The 21,480-nt window shown below is 37.1% G+C and overlaps 1 protein-coding gene across 12 annotated transcripts in view; it reads left to right on the top strand.

The window, feature by feature from the left end:
- Sntg1 (syntrophin, gamma 1) overlaps nucleotides 1-21,480 on the top strand; it is a 941,919-nt gene that overhangs the window by 735,131 nt on the left and 185,308 nt on the right. For 11 of the 12 annotated variants that reach the window (XR_001778003.2, XM_006495573.4, XM_017312321.2 and 8 more), the window contains one exon: nucleotides 11,764-11,802. The exons of the other annotated variant lie outside the window; for it this stretch is intronic. Coding sequence is in view for 10 of the 11 variants with exons in the window: in XM_006495573.4 (XP_006495636.1) it covers nucleotides 11,764-11,802 (39 nt within the window). In the remaining variant the exon portion in view is untranslated. The remainder of the gene's footprint in view (nucleotides 1-11,763; nucleotides 11,803-21,480) is intronic. 12 annotated transcript variants of the gene reach the window in all.

Raw genomic sequence — 21,480 nt, 5'->3', positions numbered from 1 at the left:
AATGAATGGTGGCTTAGTAATACCGAAAACTGTTTGGTGTTATTGGGTACTCTTTCTGCAATTTTTCCATAAAACGAATAATGTTTAAGATAAAATTTTATTTACATATTTATGTGTGTATTAAGGCATTAGCATGTTTTAACTTCATAGGTGGCATTCTCACTTTTTATATACCCATTTATGCATTTATGTTCTTTCTGGGAACCTATTACATGAATTTAAGTGCTTAAAAGAGGGTTTTTAGAGAGGAAACCAAGGGGATAACATTTGAAATGTAAATAAAGAAAATATTTATAAAAAGTGCTAGAATGTAATATTGACAAAAAATAGGTCATGTCTGCCTTTGTGGTACAGAAAGGTAAATGAAGAAGGATGAAATAAAACAACTAAGGACATAAATGAGGTTGAAATTTCTGTTTCATGCGAGTGAAGGATTATGAGATGCTGTGTGTATCTAAAAGACATGCTGATACATGAACTGTGAGTAGGGATTACAGGTGATCAGAGATAAGAACAGAGCAAGAGCATCTATGTGGAAAGGAAAGTAATGGGTTCTGTCATAAAAGTAAATACCAGTAAATGCAGACAATTTAACTAGTATGTGCTGAAGTGAATCACTCCAGAAATGCTTTTCTTAAGGATATGTCATTATGTAAATTGCATATTGTTACTATATTCATGCCATTAACTATTACTTCACGAAATGACAGCAATCATAATTTTCATTTACTTGGTATTTTTGTTTAATAAAACAAGGCAATGAGTGAAACTATCATGTATTTTAAAGATCTTAACACTCAAAAGATAGGCAAGTTTAATTGAACAAGAACTTTAAAAGCAAAAACCTAGCAGGTCTGGATTCTACACAAATAACTACTATCCTTGAAGGAATTAGGACCAAGTTACTGAATACTGGGTTTCAAGTGTGGAAAGATGAAATGTGAAAATATTGCCTACATTCCAGGAGAGTGGATCGTAGGCTGAACCTCACAGCTGGAGTCAATAATAGACCTTTCGGTTACTTAAGACTATGACTGCTTTCCTACTGTGTATGCAGCCTGTTTGTTTAACCTACCTTTAAGAGAACAATATAATCAAACTTAATTGCCTGACATTCTCCCGTGTAATCAGCTTTTACAACCCAAGCTTTAGTATTAAGTAGTGTATTTTTCCAAGCTGCAAACCAAAAAACAATGTTTGTGTATATAAACACACAGTAATGTAGTCATTTGCTGAAAGCAACAATAGGCTGAAAAGCAACTTTATATAATAAAATATGCACTATCAATTATGGAAGCACCATTCGGCTATTACACAATAACATTTGCTTGTTTGTTTTCTGGGTTAGGTGGAGTCAGTGAGTTAATCCCTTGTAAAACTTGGTTAGAGATTTCTGTAAAGAAGATTACTTCATCATATAATGGTTTCTGTGCTGTACAATATACACAGAGTGAAAGATCTTTGCTAAGGACAGAAACAGACACAGGGACAGACATCATCCAACTGGCATTCAGACTTGTAGTATAGGTTATAGAAAGGATGGACAATCAGCTATGCAGGGAGAGAGAAGTACAGATTTAAACCTAGGCCTGCTCAGGGTAAAATTACTCCAAGGCAAAGTGCTTATATTATTTTCCCTAATGTAAGGTTATTACTGATTCATTTTGGGTACTTTAATACATTACTAATACATTCAAATGAATATGAGGTAAGGATACTGTTATTAATAGAATATAACAAACATGTTATTAAGAGGTCATATTTTAGAAAAACAACACAACGCTACCAAAAACTGGTCTCTTATAATCCTTTACAATGTGAGTAACATGTGCTCAGTGTAACTACACATGCACAACTTGAGTTCAAGGAGAAAAGCAAGTATTTGTTACACATCATGGTAGAAGTCTGCTATTTCTGTGATTGCAGTCACAAGTGGATAACAACCACTACAGCAACATACTTTTAAGTATATCAGGCTCAAAAGCACCATAGCATCAAAATATCCATTAGTTGCTAGGCACTGGCAGAGCCTCTCAGGAGACTGCTATATTAGGATCCTGTCAGCAAAATCTTGTTGGCATCTGCAATAGTGACTGGGTTTGGTGGTTGTTTATGGGATGGATCCCCAGGTGGAGCAGTCTTTGGATGGTCATTCCTTCAGACTCTGCTCCTAACTTTGTAACTCCTTCCCTGGGGATTTTGTTCCCCCTTCTAAGAAGGAACAAAGTATCCACACTTTGGTCTTCCTTCTTCTTGAGTTTCATGTGTTTTGCAAATTGTATCTTGGGTTTTCTGAGTTTCTGGGCTAATATCCACTTATCAGTGAGTGCATATCATGTGTGTTCTTTTGTGATTGGCTTACCTCACTCAGGATGATATCCTCCAGATACATCCATTTGCCTAATAATTTCATAAATTCATTATTTTTAACCGCTGTGTAGTACTCCATTGTGTAAATGTACCACATTTTCTGTATCCATTACTCTGTTGGGGGACATCTGGGTTCTTTCTAGATTCTGGCTATTATAAATAAGGCTGCTATGAACATAGTGGAGCACATGTCCTTATTATAAGTTGGAGCCTCTTCTGGGTATATGAGCAGTAGTAGTATTGCTGGATCTTCTGGTAGGACTATGCCTAATTTTCTGAGGAACCACCTTGCAATGCCACCAACAATGGAGGAGTGTTCCTCTTTCTCCATATCCTCGCCAGCATCTGCTGTCACCTGAATTTTTGATCTTAGCCATTCTGACTGATGTGAGGTGGAATCTCAGGGTTGTTTTGATTTGCTTTTCCCTGATGATTAAGGATGTTGAACGTTTTTTCAGGTGCTTCTCAGCCATTTGGTATTCCTCGGGTGAGAATTCTTTGCTTAGCTCTTAGCCCCATTTTTTAATGGGTTTATTTGATTTTCTGGAGTCCACCTTCTTGAGTTCTTCATATATATTGGATATTAGTCCCCTATCTGATTTAGGATAGGTGAAGATCCTTTCGCAATCTGTTTGTGGCCTTTTTGTCTTATTGACGGTGTCTTTTGCTTTGCAGAAGCTTTGCAATTTTATGAGGTCCCAATTGTTGATTCTCGATCTTACAGCATAAGGCATTGCTGTTCTATTCAGGAATTTTTCCCCTGTACCCATATCTTTGAGGTCTTCCTACAATCTTTATAGTTAAGAGGTTAAGAATCATAATTTTTTCCTTTGAGTGAGTTTATAATAGTAGGGAAAAATAAGGCGGGAAAATAAGACATTCTTCATAATGATATTGGTTGTGGAAAGCTAACATAAAAGAAAATAGAAGACCTTTTATCGAAGCAAAAAGCTTATAGTTGAATTGTTTATAATGGCAGAATAAAGCCTCCCAGAAAGCAAGTGTCCTTAAAGATGAACTAAGGGCTGTGATCAGAGACTGCAGAATGAGGTTCAAATAGGCATGGCTGTCACTGAAGTTCTTACGTTTTATAGCCATGACCATGTTGAATAATTAGATGTAGGTCCTAGCTAATGGCTCGTTTTCTGCATCATTTTTCCTCTACATCGTAATGGAATTATCAGTCACATCGGTGTCAGCTAAAAAGCTGGGCTATGTCAAGTGAAATCAAATAACTACAGTCATGTAAGTCAGAGCAAAAGCAAGAGTGAGTGAGGTGATGCATTATGTGCAAACTGTAGCAATTATAGTTTTATTCTTTATTTCGGCATCTGTGTCAGAAGATGTATCCAGTGAGCCTGAGGTCCTCACAACCCATCGTTGTGTCCAGTGTTGTGTCCAGTCATGGTTTAACATGATGATCTCCATTTACTATAAAAAGATGCTTCATTAATGAGTGTTAGCTACATCTGTGGATATGAAGATAAAATTTACAGTGCATTGAGAAATAATGCTCATTTAGAAAAGTGGTGTGGTTAGATAATCCTCTAAGATCCATGATTTCACTAGAAGGCCAGCTAGATTTTTCAGAATAAGCCATGATTTGTTTTTTATTAAATGAACTGTGAGTCCAATTGGACAATCATTGCTTGCTACAGAGACATGAGTACCACTTCTAGCACTCTCATACATGTCTTTTTATGCTTATCATTGTTAGGTTCATAGGTGTTTCAACTGGGTAAGACTGTTTAATTTTATCTATCCTTTGGCAACTTTCATAATTTTTTGGAACAATTAAGTTTACACCAGGAAGGAGGATTTCACATTAGATTCATTCTATCCACTGGAACCATGTGTCCATTGAGTATGGTGTCTTCAGCAATAGGAAGCCATCCTCAAACCCTGGATTACTATACTGTTCTGGGAATCACTTGGCACTCTTTAAAAAGAGGTTTCTCATTCCTGGTGTTAAGGTTTTTGTTAGTCTGTGGCTTTTGTGAATAACACTATTAGCCCAAGAGACTTAATTTTCCTTAAGCTTTATGTATGTATTGTAAAATTTTAGGTAAGTACAAAATATTATGATGCTTTTGGGGCCTTATTAAACAACTCTGGTGTTATTTGACCCTCCTTTTTATGTCCCTCTGTTTTCCCTAATTGGAACTTCTCCATCACCTGTTACTGTTTCCCATTTCATCATCACCATACAGGCAGCACCTTAAGCCATTTTCTGGTGCCCATTATGACAGCACTATGCATGTGCACCACATACATGAGGGTAGTTTTTCTGTTTCAATTCTTCTATAAGTGCGTGATATTTTTACCCTAAGATTTGGGATTATTTATTGCACTTTCAAAAATTATACAAAATAAATCTTCATCATAGGCCCCCAATTACCATGCATGTCTGCATTCTTGATTTTGGTGAGACAAACAAAGGTGAATACTTTAAAGTGAGTTTCTGAACAGGGATTGTTTGGATGGTTGCAGCATTTTTCAGTCTATCAATCACACTGGTGTGCTTCAGTGGGTGTGTATGTTTGTGTATGTGTGAGCATCTACATGAGTGTTTGTGAGTATATATGAGTTCATTTATGTGTGTAGTATGTGTAAGAGAGTGTGTGTATGTGTGTGAGAGTTCATGTATATGTGCACATGTGTGTGTGTGTGTGTGTGTGTGTGTGTGTGTGTGTGAGTGTTTGTGTGTATGTGCATGCAGTGTACAAACTTGAATCAGGAGTAATGCTATCCCCATGTGTTCTCAAATCCTATTCCATAACATAGAATCTATTTTCTATAGCAGAACCAACACAAAGATCCATAAAAATGCAGAGGACAACTGACTATGGCCCCAACTGCAATTAGTATATCTACAACAGAGCACAAGGGACATTGTGTAAAAGGAGGTAGATGAGTTTTAAGAACCAAAAAAACATGAAGTTTTCTATAAGATTGTGTCACCTAAGTATGACAAAACAAAACAGAACAAACAAAAACCCCAAAACCAACAAACACTCATAAAAATTTAACAACATGGTTTCCTAAAAAGGACCCAAATAATGACACTAATTGATATGAAGGTGATTCTTCATAACCCCATGCTAAGGATTACTACAGAAAATTAATGAGTGTTGAAAAGGAGAGACTTAGTCTCTCCCAGAAAAGAGCCTCCTAAAACCCTATACCTATAAACAACACTAAAGTCACTCATAAGGTTTGTTGTTGCTGAGTGTTTATGTATGGGTGTGACAATAATAAATAATAAGGGATCATGAATCTGAGAGGGGATGAAGTGAGGAGAAAGAAGGGAAGTGATGTAACTATATTTTAATTAAAGAAATATTATCCACACATGCGTATGCGATTTGGAATAACTTTTTGTGGGGCATTGAGCTATGCATAGACAGGCTAGTCTCCAGTCTAGCTGAGATACTGAACTCTGGGACCTGGTTGTCATAATTTACCTACATGGGATGGAAGGAGTTCTCTCATGTCTCCTGGAACTCTGGCTCCTGTCTAAGTTACTGTCCACCTCAGCCCCCACAGGAGAAGCATGGCTAGTAAGCAATGTCCCAAGTTTCTGACCTTCAAGCTAAACTCCTCCCCAGTTACCTAGCAACAGAAAATATAGCAGCTCACTTTAAAAGGGGCTGTTTGGACCCTCCTTGCCTTCTCACTCCTCTCACTCCTTTGTTCTTTTACTCTCCTCTCACTCTCTCCCTCTTACTCTCTCTTTCTCTTTAGCCTTCCCTCTCTCTTTCTACTTCCTCTCTTTCCCCCTGCCTTTCTACAATAAAACTCTAAGGCCATAGACAGTCTCTGCTCATCAATGCTGCGTTCACTCTCACTGGTGTGGGAACCTCTCTTCCCTCTTCCATCTCTCTCATAATCCTGGAGCTACAGGGTGTGGCCCTGGAGCCCCTAGGTTGGGCTGCCCCTTGTTCACCCCCTGATGAGTGTGTCAGTGGCTTGGATGCCCACCAGGGGCTGAGTGGAAAATGTCTGGTAGCCCTCCCACATCTGCCTGTCCAGAGCATAGGTGGAACTCTGGCAGGACCTGGGTCCTTCCTCCCACTCTTTCCCAGGCCTCTTGTTAGTTCCCATAATATTTCTCCTCAATGATCATCTTGGTAAGGTTTATAAATAAATACCTCTTGTTGATCACCACCTAAAGACTGTGTAGCTCCATGCATCAAACTAACTTCTGAAAAGCATGTGAAAATTCAAAGAGGTGTGAATTAGAATCCATTTAACGTTTCTTTCATTGGAGCACGTGTGTGCATGTAGTCCTCTATATAGGTGTGAGTTGCAGCACTATGGGAAGGTTCAGTATAGTTACCCTTACCCTCTATGGGTTAATAGCTTCAGATATTTGAGAAACTATCAGCAACATCATGTTTTTCTGTTCTTTTGTATTTTCCTGAAGGTATTTATATGTGTGTGTGTGTATTTGTCTGTGTGTCTGTGTGTCTCTGTGTCTGTGTGTCTGTGTGTGTATAATTTGCTAGTTTAGGGATTTATATTTAAAGTTTGGATTCACTTTGTGTTGATATTTGCATATAAAAGGGATGATCCAAATTGCTTCTTTAGTACTGATATACATGCATAAACTTGGCACCTTGCTAAGAATAGTTGCCTCATGAATGTTAGAAGGTATGCTAGTATGTCTTCCATGTATCCACATGATTGTGTGTATGTATGAGTGTTTGTGTGTGTGTAGTGTGTATGCACATGCGCACAAATGCAGACATTGAGTGCATTCCTGTGTCCATGAATGTGTGTGCGCTCAGTTGTAGGTCCATATCCAGCAGCTCTAATAATGCTTTGTAGTAAATTTTATGTCAGTGTCTGGGACTCTTTTGGAAAGGCAAGATGAAGAACAAGTTGACCTACATGATCAATAGTTAGAGAGTACCTTATCAAAAAAGGAAGGAAAAAAAAAGGAAAAGAAAAATGGAATCAAAAGCAAGCTGTCAAATATCACTGAAAGAACATAAAGGAGATGTGAATAAATTCTCTTTTTAAATTTCCTTTGTGATTATGAACTTTTCAGATTCCCTTTGAATTCAAGGACGTTTATCTTCTGTCTTCTTTTTCAGTGTGGGGGATCTAGTCAGGCTTTGCTCTAGGATTAGCTACACCTCTGAGCTAAATCCAGTTTGAGAAAGGGTGTCTCTATCTTTTTCCTTTTCTTATTAGATATTTTCTTCATTTACATTTCAAATGCTATCCCGAAAGTCCCCTTCCCCTGCCATGCTCCCCAACCCACCCACACCTGCTTTCTGGCCCTGGCATATGATCTTTGCAAGACCAAGGGCCTCTCCTCTCATTGATGGCTGACTAGGCCATCCTCTGCTACATACGCAACTAGAGACACAGTTCTGGGGGTACTTGTTAGTTCATATTGTTGATCCTCCTATATGGTTGAATGCCGCAGACCCTCAGGGTCCCTTTGTCTGCCTGTAAAGGGTGGGTCTCTGAGGCAGGTGGGCAAAGCATCGACGAGTGACAGACAGACCAACATGCGAGATTGTGTAGAATCTGAATGTGTTGTCACAAAGTGAACCTCAATCTTATATAGTAGAGAAAATACAAAGGGTAGCAGGCAAAGTACATTGAAGTTACCTGGTACAAAACAAAGGAATGACTTCAAAAGGATTTACAGGAAACAGGTAAATGTTTACAGTAAAGATAAAGCAGTCCTGCCTAGGGTCAGCTTAGTGACAGGCAAGGATTTCACACTCTAGTGTTATACCTTTGAACCTTGTGAAGGCAAGCACCAGGGGGTTCTGCTCTTGGCAGGCCTCATGAATAATGCAATATCACAACTCCCCTAATTCCTAGGCCTTGCTAAATTCTTATATGAGTGTAACTTTTAAGTATCAGGAGAATCTCCATTTGTCAGGAGAATTCATCAGCTTGCTTCTAATATGCAATGTAGCCTGTACTGAAGATTTCTATCTCAGTGGGATTCCCTGGCTCTATTTTGGTATTCCATTGATTGGGTGCGATTAGCTACTGTCCTTAATAGACCAGCTCTGAGCTACTGGCTCCATCTTTTGTAATGCTTAATTAGTTACTGAATAGGTTAACTTCCTTACTGCATTCCTACAGGATTTTAAGCTTGGCTTCTGGGACCTTGGAACAATGGGGAGACTTAAGTATAACAGAATTTTTCCATACACCAGACTAACTCAGGAATAGGGTATGAGGATATGGGTAAATGATAACGCCAAAACTCCAGGAGGTGAGTTTCTGTGAAACTCTTTGCCTCCTGAGTGGCTCTTAGGCTTCTCAGCCTGTCAATCAGACTTCACTGGTGTGTGTGTGTGTATGGCAGTTGAAGACCCCTTTAGCTCTTTGGGTTTTTTCTCTAGCTTTCTTTAGGGGCCCTGTGTTCCATCCAATAGATGACTGTGAGCATCCACTTCTGTATTTGCCAGACGCTGTCATAGCCTCACAAGAGATCGCTATATCAGGATCCCATCAGCAAAATCTTGCTGGCATATGCAATAGTGTTTGGGTTTGGTGATTGTATATGGAATGGATTCCGGGAGGGGGGGGGCAGTCTCTGGATGGTCCTTTCTTCTGTCTCAGCTCCAAACTTTGTCTCTGTAACTCCTTCCACATATTTTTTCCAATAAAAGTACATATAGAATTTCACTGCATCTGTGCAGCTACTGAGAAGTCAGTGATTATGAAATAGGAAGTCATAAAAATCACCTATTATAGAACGTTGTCACATTTCTCTACATTTTCTTTAATTTCTTTTGATGACATTTAATAGTTGCATTTTATATTTTTTCTTTTGATGAAACTCTGAATATACTTTCTCTTCATGAAATTATAGTAGGGAAATTTTAACTAACCTTTGCACGTTGTCTTATCCTCCACTATAGGGGAATGCTCCAGTCATTCACTACTGAGTTCGATGTTTTAGTATGAATTTCTCATCTTTCACTTTATTGGTGATAAAATTTGCTTTTTTCATTACATTTTGGGAGCTTTTATTATAAATAGGCGTTGAATCTGATTAAATGTGTTTTTATTTCTCAACTACATTGACAATATAAGTGTGTGTGTGTGTGTGTGTGTGTGTGTGTGTGTGTGTGTGCATGTGTGTATTTGGGCTAGGTTTATGTGAGCGTGTAATACAATACATCTGGAAGTGTTATTGTATCTAATATTTCCGAGTCCCAGGACGAAGCAAACTGCCTGTGCTCAGCATGTACTATATAACTACTGCTTCCTGCCCATTGTTGCCTGTCTACATGGCCAATACTCAAGTTACCACATAAGGTTTCTCAGACTATTTGTCAAATTTAAAAAGTCAAGTTAAGAGTAAAAATGTTCCACACACGATATTCATCTATTTCTACAATTATTTCTAGACGGAAAATAAGAAAAGATGTGGTTTTACTCATGCTAAATGAGATCAGATTGATTTGTTTGTGATGTCTCTGTTTCCAAATTATAATCATTGTTGTGAACGAAATCTAGTAAGCAGATAATTTCCCTAGTACAGGGTAAGGTTAACCAGACAAGGTTAACATTGTTTATTTGTTTTGTTTTGCTTTTTAAAATTTTATTTAAACTTCTTTTTCACTCCAGATTTTATTGCCCTCCAGGTCTACCCTTTGACTGTTCCCCATCTCATACCTCCTCACTGCCCCCTGTTTCCAGTAGGATGTCTCTACCTCCACCCTCACCCCACCAGGCCTCTAAACTCCCTGAGGTTTCCAGTCTCTTGAAGGTTAGGTGCATCTTCTCTGACTGAACCCAGACCTGGCAGTCCTCTGCTGTATATGTTGATGGCTTTATATCAGTTGGTGTATGCTGCCTGATTGGTGGCATGGTGTCTGAAAGATCTCTGGGGTCCAGTTTAATTGAGATTGCTGGTCCTTCTACAGGGTTGCTCTCCTCCTTAGCTTCTTCCAGTTTTTTCCCTAATTCAATCACAGGGGTCAGTAGCTTCTGTCCATTGGATGGGTGCAAATATCTGCATCTCACTCTTTCAGATGCTTGTTCATTCTTTTGGAGAGCAGTCATGATAGGTCCCTTTTTGTGAATATACCTCAGTAATAGTGTCAGGCCTTGGGGCCTCCCCTTGAGCTGAATCCCACTTTGGTCCTATCACTGAACCTTCTTTTCCTCAGGCTCCTCTTCGGTTCCATCCCTGCAGTTCTTGCTTGATGCCTTGTCTTTCTGCTGGAGGTGGGCCAGATTAACATTGTTATAGCATTAGAGGAATAACAGGGTTTTTGCATAAACCTCCTCAAAACTTGCTTAGAATATATTCATTTGCAAATTTTATTTCAGTTTTCCATTTTACATGAAAAATACCTAGAAGGTCAGTTTGTGCTGGTAGAAGAGAGTTTAGTGATTTTTACAACTTTGTTCTTATATGCATGTAATTGCACATTCATATTTACTAGATAATTCCAGGAAGTTTAAAAAGAAAAAAATATGTCAATAACATAATTTTTCATATAAAGAATGAGTCTATATTTATTTAGTTTGATATAAGCTTATACCATATAAACCTTGTGCTGTCTCCCTGAATTTGATGGAGAGTAATGGATTTCATCAGCCAGTACACTGCTGAGCATATACATCTTCTAGGAATGTCTACTTTCATTTGCTTTTTCACATCTGTTTCCGTGTTACTTCAGAGGAGATGCTCCTGGAAAGTTTAGATTTTTATGCAATGTAACTCTTTACATTTTCTTAAAGTAAAATATATTCTGTTTGGGTTGTGACTGAAAATACATATATTATACTTTAATACTTGGCTTTTCCATTTACCCTCTTGTTATGAATATTAAAGTAAATTTACTGTTCTATGATGTACAGTATGAATTCAAATTGTAAGCCTGCTTTTACTTAATTTTGGCAGATACTCATTTATATCACATGGAATTGATATTAGTTTTCTATAAATTAAAACAATTAAAAGGTTTCAAAATCTTTATATTTGATACAATGTATGATCTGTAATTAAAATGGGACTATATGCAATGAGTTTAGTATGTTGAGGCACCCTTTAGTGTAACATAGCCTACTCCCAGCTATGTTTTGAGACAGGTTCTCACTATGTATCCTTGGCTTCCCTGAAACTCCTTTCCAAAGCAGGCTGCCCTTAAATACAGAGATCTATCTGCCTCCTCTGCCTCTGCCTCTGCCTCTGCCTCTGCCTCTGCCTCTGCCTCTGCCTCTGCCTCTGCCTCTGCCTCTGCCTCTGCCTCTGCCTCTGCCTCTGCCTCTGCCTCTGCCTCTCAAATGCTGGGAATGAAGGCATGCATAACCCCACCTGGCTCATGTAAAATAATCCTTAGAAATAGATCATCAGAAATATTTTTATTCTCACTGATATTGATTAATTTATCATTGCAGATCAAAAAAATCAACAGAAATTTCCCTGTAAACCAGCAGGTAAGATCAAATAGTGATTGAACACTGATTTACACTTTTGCTTCAATGTTCCTTTTCTAGAAGATAATCTTGGTGCCATCTGATTCTCATATAGAAATAATTGGTACTATAGTCTATCTTTACAGAAAAATTAATATATCTGCTTTGCTGAACACATAAGAAGTGGGTTTTGAAGATGTGTAATCTAAGACAAAACCCACTTTTGCCAAAAAAATTGTATTGATTTGTGCATGGTGCTGAGGATCTAGGCATAGTATTTCTATAATATAGCATTAGTATATCTTAAGTTAAAAATATTTTATGTGTTTTGCTTGCATATATGCTTGTCCATGCTGTACCTACAGAAACTAAAAGAGAATGTCATGCACTTAGAGCTAGATTTTCAGATAGATCTGAGTGCCATATAAGTGCTTAGAACTGATTCCTGGTCCTCTGGAAAAACAAGTACTATTAGCAGCTGAACCCTCTCACCAGGGTTCACTAGTATATCTTAATTTTGTTTACTGAATCTAGTATATTTACTTTCTTTTTGTGTTAGCTTATCAGTATATTTTTAATTAAACCACTTTATTTGTTTGTGTTCCCAATTGTTGCCTCACCTTCCTGGTTCCCCCTTCCTGAGTTCTTAACCCCCTTCTCACTTACCTTTGCCTCTGAAAGGATGCTCCCCCTATTCCCACCTTCCCCACCCACCTCAACCTCACCGCCAAGCATCCTCCTTCCCTATCTTAATTTTTAAAGACATTCTTTAAATTGATTTCAGTGCCAAAAATGTTGACAGTATTCCAGATGAGTTTAACTTAATGAATAGAATGAAAATAATGTCTGCTTCATATAACAGGTTAACAAGCTTATTGCTCTTAATATTAATTTTGATTTCCTGCTGTCACTCATCATCTAAGCATACATTAAATGATTTGAACTATATTTTACTTGAAAAAACTTGAAAGGATCCAGTTTTTCTGCTCTGCAACATTTGTATAAAAAGCTAATTATTTTAACATATATTTTGAATATTAAATAATAAAGCTACATTATATATACTTACTATCATTAGAATTTTTAAACTCTTAAGTATACATTGTTCTATGAATAACAGTCTCATTTTTAGTAGAGACTATTGGTGGTGCTCACAAATCTATTAGTAAAGGAAATAGGGAAACAGCCAGTCTCTGGAGTATTCTGTGTGTCTACAAAGATCTGATCTACATCTTTCACTCTTGCCTACTTAAACAGACCCTCATTTTCGAGTCTATTTGATAATGGCTAGATTCAGAGGGTAGAAAAACATACCAAAGTCAACACATTTTCTAATGCATATTTGAGTCATTTAAACTCAGTGAAGATACCAGAGCTTGGAGTGTCTGATTGATCTTGAAGTCTACAAAGATATCTAAGATGTTTCCTGCATGGCTCCATTATCTTCAGCATTTTGTTCTGGTGGTAACAAGGGAATATAATTGATTCCATAGGACTGTGATAGAAAATGGGGCAGTAATAAGAAAGTGTTTGAAAACAAAGAAACAACCCTTAGAGAGAAAGTCAGAATAGATATCATTAGATGAATGTCTTTTGTTGCAAACCAGATAAAAGTGAATATCTGTGATGTTTGTGTATCTTACAAAAATGAAAATAACTATTTCCTCATCTATGAATGGCTTTCAGAGGTCTACCAGCCTTCCTCTTTCTAGACTCAGCATGTGACTCTGAGTCTGAGTCTAGAAAGTTATTATTGTGTTTCATAACCTAAATAGTTTCACATCATTTCTTTACTTACAATGGTAACCACATTTTACCACTACTGCTAAGAGTAAAATATAAGACAAAAGAGAGATTTCTAACCATTTATTTGAGTGAGGATTTTCATAAATAAGGAAACACTAAACTAAAGGAATTTGGTGTTTTACAACATAGTTGAGTGTAATTATATATGGAAAAATGTTAAATGGAAACAATGCTTGCTTTAGTACAGTAATGATGTTATTTTATTTGGTCTATCTTATGGAAAACTTCCTAGTTACATGACAATACTGTTGGCCAGTTGTGACTGGCTTACCTTTAGTTTTGCATTTCTTTAACACAAACATTTATAGGGGCTAGATCATATTAGCTGTACATATGGATATAAATTAAAGGTTTACATTTCATCATCACTCCCATTTGACAAAGGTTTTGGTCACTTGTAAGACCAAACTTTAGCATAGTATGGTTGCTGTCTCCACTGACAGATCTTATCACACAGAGAATCACCACCTATAAAAATCACATAGAGAGGACTTGAGAGATAAATCAGACTGCAAAGTAGATATTCCAAACTGGAGGACCTGAGTTCAATACACAGAACCCATATTAAAAACAAAAACCATGTTAGTATGTCCACTGGTATCATTCAGATCTTATTTAGGAGCAATATTGATGATGCATAGTACGTATAGACTCCCTGACATTCCTAGGAGACCTGATATCACAGCAAGCTGTCTGCTTCTTTGGCTCTTGCAATCTTTTCTTACTACTTCCTCAATTTTCTTTGAGCCTATGCTTGGGGATTATGCTGTATATATCATGGCCGTGACTGAGCACCACACTCAGCTTCCTGCTGACTCTAATTATCATGGAGCCATTAGCCTTGGCAGAGAGGACATTCAGCAAAAGAGGAGCATGAAAATATGTACATTATTATACAAGAAAGCCTTATGTCTACTCCAACCATCAACAGTCGTGGATTGTCCTACCCTGTTGGCTCTGTTTGGTGGGGAGAACCATGGCAGTCTGTTCCTTACATGGCCAGGTGGGACTCAACACCACAGTATCTCTTGTTTTTTGCATTTTGATATGTTGTGATTGATAGGTTCTTTGCCTGTTACAAAGATGTAATGAGGGGTCAAAACTATACTAACTATACTAACATGTGGGTATAAGAATAAATATTTAGAATCTAGATAGAAATTACTCTGGTTTAATAAAGTAGTAGTTAAAATATAATTATACAATAATTTCAACAGTTAAAAAAATAAACAAATCACCTAAGCATGCTGGAATAGGGTTTTAATCACAACACTAGGGAGATTTATGCTGGTAGTCCTCTGGAATTCACTGTCTTCTCAACCTGTTGAGCCTCAAACCAATGGGAGATCTCGTCTCAAAAATCAAGACAAGTGGCTCTACTGGAACAAAGCCCCAGGTTGACTGTTGGCCTTTATATCCAGGTGCATGCATGAACATATATACACTTATAGAATAAACAACAAAACTGTTTGGCACTGCATAATACTGTTCTATTATGCATTCTACTCCAAAGGGAATATGGGTTCATTCTCAGGTAAATGGGAGTGGCCGTGACAGAAATATGAATCCAGGGTATCTGAATGCTGTATAAAGTCATAAATTAATTCACTTGCCCAATGTATTACTGGGTATTACGGTTCAGGCTACAGCAAAGTAGAAAAGTCTCTGGTAAGGGTCTCAGATAGTACTGATGAAATCCTAAACTTTTTTTGTTTTGTTCGAGACAGGGATTCTTTGTGTAGCCCTGGCTGTCCTGGAACTCACTCTGTAGACCAGGCTGGCCTCAAACTCAGAAATCTGCCTGCCTTTGCCTCCCAAGTGCTGGGATTAAAGGTGTGTGCCACCATTGCCTGGCTGAAATCCTTAACTTCTGACTTGATGGGACAGAAAGATTTTAAGAACCAGAGATGATGGACAACTCCAAAGAGACAAGACTGACGAACATATAAATTTACAGACACGCTAACATTATAGACAAACAAGTACAGGTTTAATCAGACAGTGTTCCAGTACTGAGTGAAAAGTAGATGTGGGGCCCACCTAATCAAAAGATATTTGGACATGAACCTTCTGGCAAATGGAACATCAAATTTGTCCAATTGATATTCACCGGGTTTTGCAATCATATCTTAGGGCAGATAGACACCATGTCTAGAAGTAGTTGGATAACACAAAATAAACTCAGTGGTATTTTTGTGGACTTATTGTTTTGGATTTGTCTTTTCTTCATAGTCTTTGCTTGTATGTTGTGAATTTTGCTTTTGTACTTTTGTGGATGTTTTTGTTGTCGTTTGGGTTTGGGTTTACTTCTTTGAAGATAGAGAGTGGATAATGCAAAAGAAAGGGAAGAGGGAGAAGGAGCAGCAACAGAAAGTGAGCAACACTCAGAGAAAGGGAGAGGGAAATGGAGAGGAAGAGGAAGAGGAAGAGAGAGAGAAGATGGATGGCTAAGGAGCTGGGGAGGATTTGGAAGGATATTGGAGAATTGTATTGAATTTGTAGATTGCTTGTGATAAGATGGCCATTTTTACCATGTTAATCCTACTAATCCGGTAGCATGGGATGTCTTTCCATCTTCTGATACTTTCTTCAGTTTCTTTCTTTAGGGACTTGACATTTTTGTCATACAGGTCTTTTACTTTCTTGGTTAGAGTTACACAAAGATATTTTATATTATATGTGGCTGTTATATGAAGGGTATTGTACTCCTTATTTCTTTCTCCACCCATTCATTGTATTATAAAGAAGGGATACAGATTTCTTTGACTTAATTTTGTATCCAGCCACTTTGCTGAAACTATGAAGTTCTCACCTCTTTTCAGCTTTCAGCATTTTCTGCTATAATTTTTGGGGTCACTTATGTATACTATCATATTATTTGTGAAAAGCAATATATTTTTACTTCTTTTCCAATTTGTGACACCTAGATCTCCTTTAGTTGTCTTATTGATCTACCTAGAACTTCAAGTACTGTATTGAAGAGATACTGAAGGAGTGGGCAGTCTTGCCTTGTTCCTAATTTTAATGGAATTGCTTTAACTTTCTCTACATTTAATTTGATGTTGTCTATTGGCTTGTGGTATATTGCCTTTATTGTGTTTAGGTATGTGCTTTGTATTACTGATCTCCTGACAATATTTAAAATGAAGTGCTGTTGGATTTTGTCAAAGGTTTTCAGCATCTAACAAGATGACCATGTGGGTTTTTTTTTTTCCTTTCAGTTTGTTTATATGGTATATTTTGTTTATAAGATGGATTTTACTATATTGAACACACCTGCATCCCTGGGACAAAGCCAACTTGATTGTGGTGGATGATGTTTTTGTTGTGTTCTTAGATTCAGTTTGTGAGTATTTTAATGAGTACTTTTCCACCAATGTTCTTAAGGAAAATTAGTCTGAAATTCTCTTATTTTGTTGAGTCTTTGTGTGGTTTAGGTATCAGGGCGACTTATAAAATTTGTGGCAATCTTCTTTCTGTGTCTAATTTGTGGAATAGTTTGAGAAGTATTGATATTATCTCTTCTTTAAAAGTCTGGTAAAATTCTGTGCTAAAACCATCTGTTCCTGGATTTTTCTTGGTTGGGAGACGTTTAATGACTGCTTATTTATTGATAGATTGTTTACCTGATCTTAATTTAACTTTTGCTAGTGGAATCTATCTAAAAATCATCCATCTTTTTTAGATTTTCCAATTTTGTGGTGTGTAGGCTTTTTAAGTAAGACTGAATGCTTGCTTGGATTTCCTCAGTGTCTGTTGTTATATACCGCTTTTCATTTCTGATTTTGTTAATTTGGATATATTATGTCTCTGGTTTCTTGTTAGTTTAGCTGAGGGTTTGTCTATCTTGTTGATTTTTCTCAGGAACAGGATCTTGTTTTCCTTCATTCTTTGCATTGTTTTCCTTGTTTCTAATTGATTGGTTTCAGCCCTAACTTTGATTTTTTTTTTTTTTCCTGCTGTCTACTCCTCTTGGGTGTGTTTCATTCTTTTTGTTCTAACAGTTTCAGGTCTGTTGTCAAGTTGCTAGTATGAGGACTCAGGCAGTAGAGCTCTGAATTTTCCTCTTGACAGTGCTTTCATTGTGTCCTATAAATTTGGGTATGTTGTGGCACTCTAGAAAGTCTTTAATTTCTTTCTTGATTTCTTTCTTTACCTAGTGGTCATTGAGTAGAGAGTTGTTCAGTTTCTGTGACTTCAAAGGCTTTCTGTTATGTCTGTTGTGGTGGAGTCCATCTTTAATCTATGGTGATCTGATAAAATGCCAGGGGTTACTTCAATCTTCTTCTTTCTGTCCAGACTTGATTTTAGACTGAGTTTATAGTTAATTTTAATGGGTTCCTGAGGTGCTGAGAAGGATATTCTTTTTATTTTGGATGAACAGTTCTATAGATATCTGGGAGGTTCTTTTTATTCATAATGTCTGTTGGTTTCAATTTTTTACTCAATTTTTATGATGACATGTCCACTAGTAAGAATGGGGTGTTGAAGTCTCCCATTATTAATGTATAGGGTTTGATGTGTGGTTTAATCTTTAGTTATGTTTCTTTATAAATGTGGGTGTCCTTGCATTTGGGGCATAGATATTCAGAACTGAGATGTCATCTTGGAGGATTTTTCTTTTGAGGAGTATGAAATTTCCTTCCCCATCTCTTTTGATTACTTTTGGTTGAAAGTACTTTTTATTAGATATTAGAATAGCTACACCATCTGGTTCCATGGCTCTGTTTGCTTAGATAATATCTTTACAGCATTTTCCTCCGAGGTAGTGTCTATCTATCTTTGTTGCTGATGTGTGTATCCTGTATGCAGCTGAATGATGGATACTGTTTATATGACTATTCTGTTAGTCTGTGTTTTTTTTATTGGTGAATTGAGTCCATTGATGTTGGGAGATATTAATGACCAATGATAGTTCCTGTTATTTTGATGTTGGTAGTGATAGTGTGTGTGCGAGTGTGTGTGTGTGTGTGTGTGTGTGTGTGTGTGTGTGTGTGTGTGTGTGATTCTTTTATTTTTGTTCTGCTGGTATGAAATTATTCATTTCTTGTGTTTTCTTGCCTATAGTTAGTCTCCTTGTGTTGGAGATTTTATTCCAGTATCCACTGTAGGGCTGAATTAGAGGAAGGGTATTGTTTAAATTTGATTTTGTCATGGAATATTGTATTTTTTCATCTACGGTGATTGAAACATTTTCTGGATATAGTAGTGTGAGCTGACATCTGTTGTCTCTTAGGGTTGGTCCAGGACATTCTGGGTTTTAGAGTCTCTTTTGGGAAGTCAGGTGTAATTCTGATAGGTCTGTCTTTATATGTTACTTGGACTTTTCTCCTTGCAACTATAAATATACTTTTCCCCTATACATTTAGTGTTTTGATTATTAATGTTGTGTGAGGATTTTCTTTTTGATTCACTCTATTGGGGTTCTGTAAGCTTCTTGTATGTTTACTGGTATCTCCTTAGGTTAGGGATTTTTTTTTTCACTGATTTTGTTGAAGGTATTTTCTGGGTCTTTGAGCTGGAAATCTCCTTCTTTTATTCTTAGTATTGTTAGGTCTGGTCTTCTCATGGTGTCCCACACTTCTTAGATGCTTTGTGTCATGAACTTTTTAGATTTGTCATTTTCTTTGACTGATGTATCAATTTCTTCTATCATATCTTCCACTTCTGAAATTCTTTCATCTTTTGTATTATGCTCTTGATGCTTACATCTGTAGTTCCTGTTCCCTTTCCTAGGTTTTCCATCTCTAGGATTGCCTCAGTTTCTGCTTTCTTTATTGCTTCTATTTTTCTTTAAAGTTCTTTTGTTTTGTTTTGTTTTGTTTAGTCTTATTTTGTTTTGTTTTCAAGACAGAGTTTCTCTGTATAGCCCTGACTGTCCTGGAACTCACTTTGTAGATCAGGCTGGCCTCAAAATCAGAAATCCACCTGCTTCGGCCTCCCAAGTGCTGAGATTAAAGGCGTGTGCCACCACTGCCTGGCTTCTTTTCAGTTCTTAAGCTGTTTTATTCATTTCCTTCACCTGTTTGTTTGTATTTTTTCCCATTTCTTTGTATTTATTTGTTTTCTCTTTAAAGGTATCTATCCATTTGCTTGCACTTTCCTGTATTTCTGTAAGAAATTTATTTGAATCTTCTTCCGAGGCCTCGATAATCTTCATTAGATAAGATCTAAAGTCATTTTCTTAGGCTTCAGGTATGTTAAAATGTCCAGGGTTTGCTGAGGTTGGATAGTTGTGGATAAGGATATTGCTCTGGCCTTTCTTGATTGTATTCTTATGCTGGATTCTTTTAGACATCTAGTTGTCCCTGGTATTTGCAAGTCTGATAATCCCTGATGGCATCAGGCCTCTGGGTCTAAAGGTAGAGCTGATAGTCCCCAAAGACAGCAGGCATCTGGGATTGCAGATAGAGCTGATTGTCCAGAGTGGCAGCTGGGTTCTCTGATGACTTGAGGCCTGTGGAATTGCAGGTAAATCAGAGTTCAGAGGGGACAGGCAAGACCTCACAGCTGCTGTGCTTACCAGGGACCCCATGGGCAGGATATTGGGGAACGAGGATCTCACTTGGTTGTTCTACTTGATATCAGGCCTCCACAGATTCAGGCAGAGCTCTGGCTCTGGGAAACTGGTTGTAGATCCCAGATTGTAGGTGTAGGTGTGGCCCAGAAGATGGAGCATAGAGGCTATTGGCAAATTTTCTTTTTACTGCTGAGTGACCCTTACAGTTCTATAAGATATAGTAGATTATAATATATACTGATATCTTCTGTTATCTTTGTGCTCTCTTATATGCCTTTTAGGCTTTTTGGAGTGTATTGAAAACCATGATAGCAGAAGACCTTTTAGCCATAGTGAACTGATGCTTCATATATTTTTAGCTCATGGAAAGAGTTGACTTAAACATGTTCATAGCCTTAGTAAAAAATCTTGATTAATTTATTAATTCCTGTGTGTTACTGAATACACAATTTACTCAAACTTCCTTAGTTTCTCATTAGAAGGCATTGAACTTCAACTAATGATAGGGAATTCATGCTTCCTTTCTGTCACTTTTCATAAATCCTGTAATATAATATGCAATATAGTAGAACACAGTGATTTAACTTCAGTTCTGCATATGAAGGGAGAGATTGGAGCATTAGAAACAGAAATTGGGAGTATTCTTTCTATGCTTATGACATTCAGCATTCATTATGTTTGGTTATGTAAACCTAAATTAGCCTGTAGATTCTCATGACTTTGAAAACAGAATGTGTAACTTCTTTGGAAGGAAGTTGGAGCAGGTTCTCCAACTCTCAGATTAGTACAGCTATGGAGTACAGTCTTAGGCAACTACGCAATGCCTACATTTAAGTGTACAACTGGATTGTTTATCTGACAGAAGTTACATATCATGCTGTTCAGAAATGAAACAGGTGCAGTTTAGAAATGAAAGCAATAAATCTGGCTTAGAATTTAGTTCACAGAGGGGCTAAATGCTTAGGAATTTTGGAAGAGAAAACATAATAGGAAGTGGTAAAGTGATGTAAGTGAGGAGGCCAAAGTGAAGGAAGATGTGTTCTAACTGTATTTGAGCATACATTAGTAATCAGTGAATATAGGTGTTGTAAAGATATAGTATTGTCAACTCAACAAAGAGGATTGAGTTATATACTTATAAAATATATGTCTATCAAACTATTAATTTAATATGGACACATATTTTGAAAAATATGCAACTGGATAATACATTACATAATTTAAGAAAGCACTTTTTATATTAGATATGAAGTTTTAAACTATATTCTATTTTTATATACCAAATTTAAAACAGTTCTTTCTTTTAAGTGAATCCTGTCAAAAGAAATTCTGTGAAGTATAAAATTGAAAGCAGCATAACTGTCTCACTAGTT

The sequence above is a fragment of the Mus musculus genome, chromosome 1 (assembly GCF_000001635.26).
Source record: "Mus musculus strain C57BL/6J chromosome 1, GRCm38.p6 C57BL/6J".
NCBI lineage: Eukaryota > Metazoa > Chordata > Mammalia > Rodentia > Muridae > Mus > Mus musculus.
Note: the sequence above shows the minus strand (reverse complement) of the source record. Positions and strands in the feature narration are given on the sequence as shown.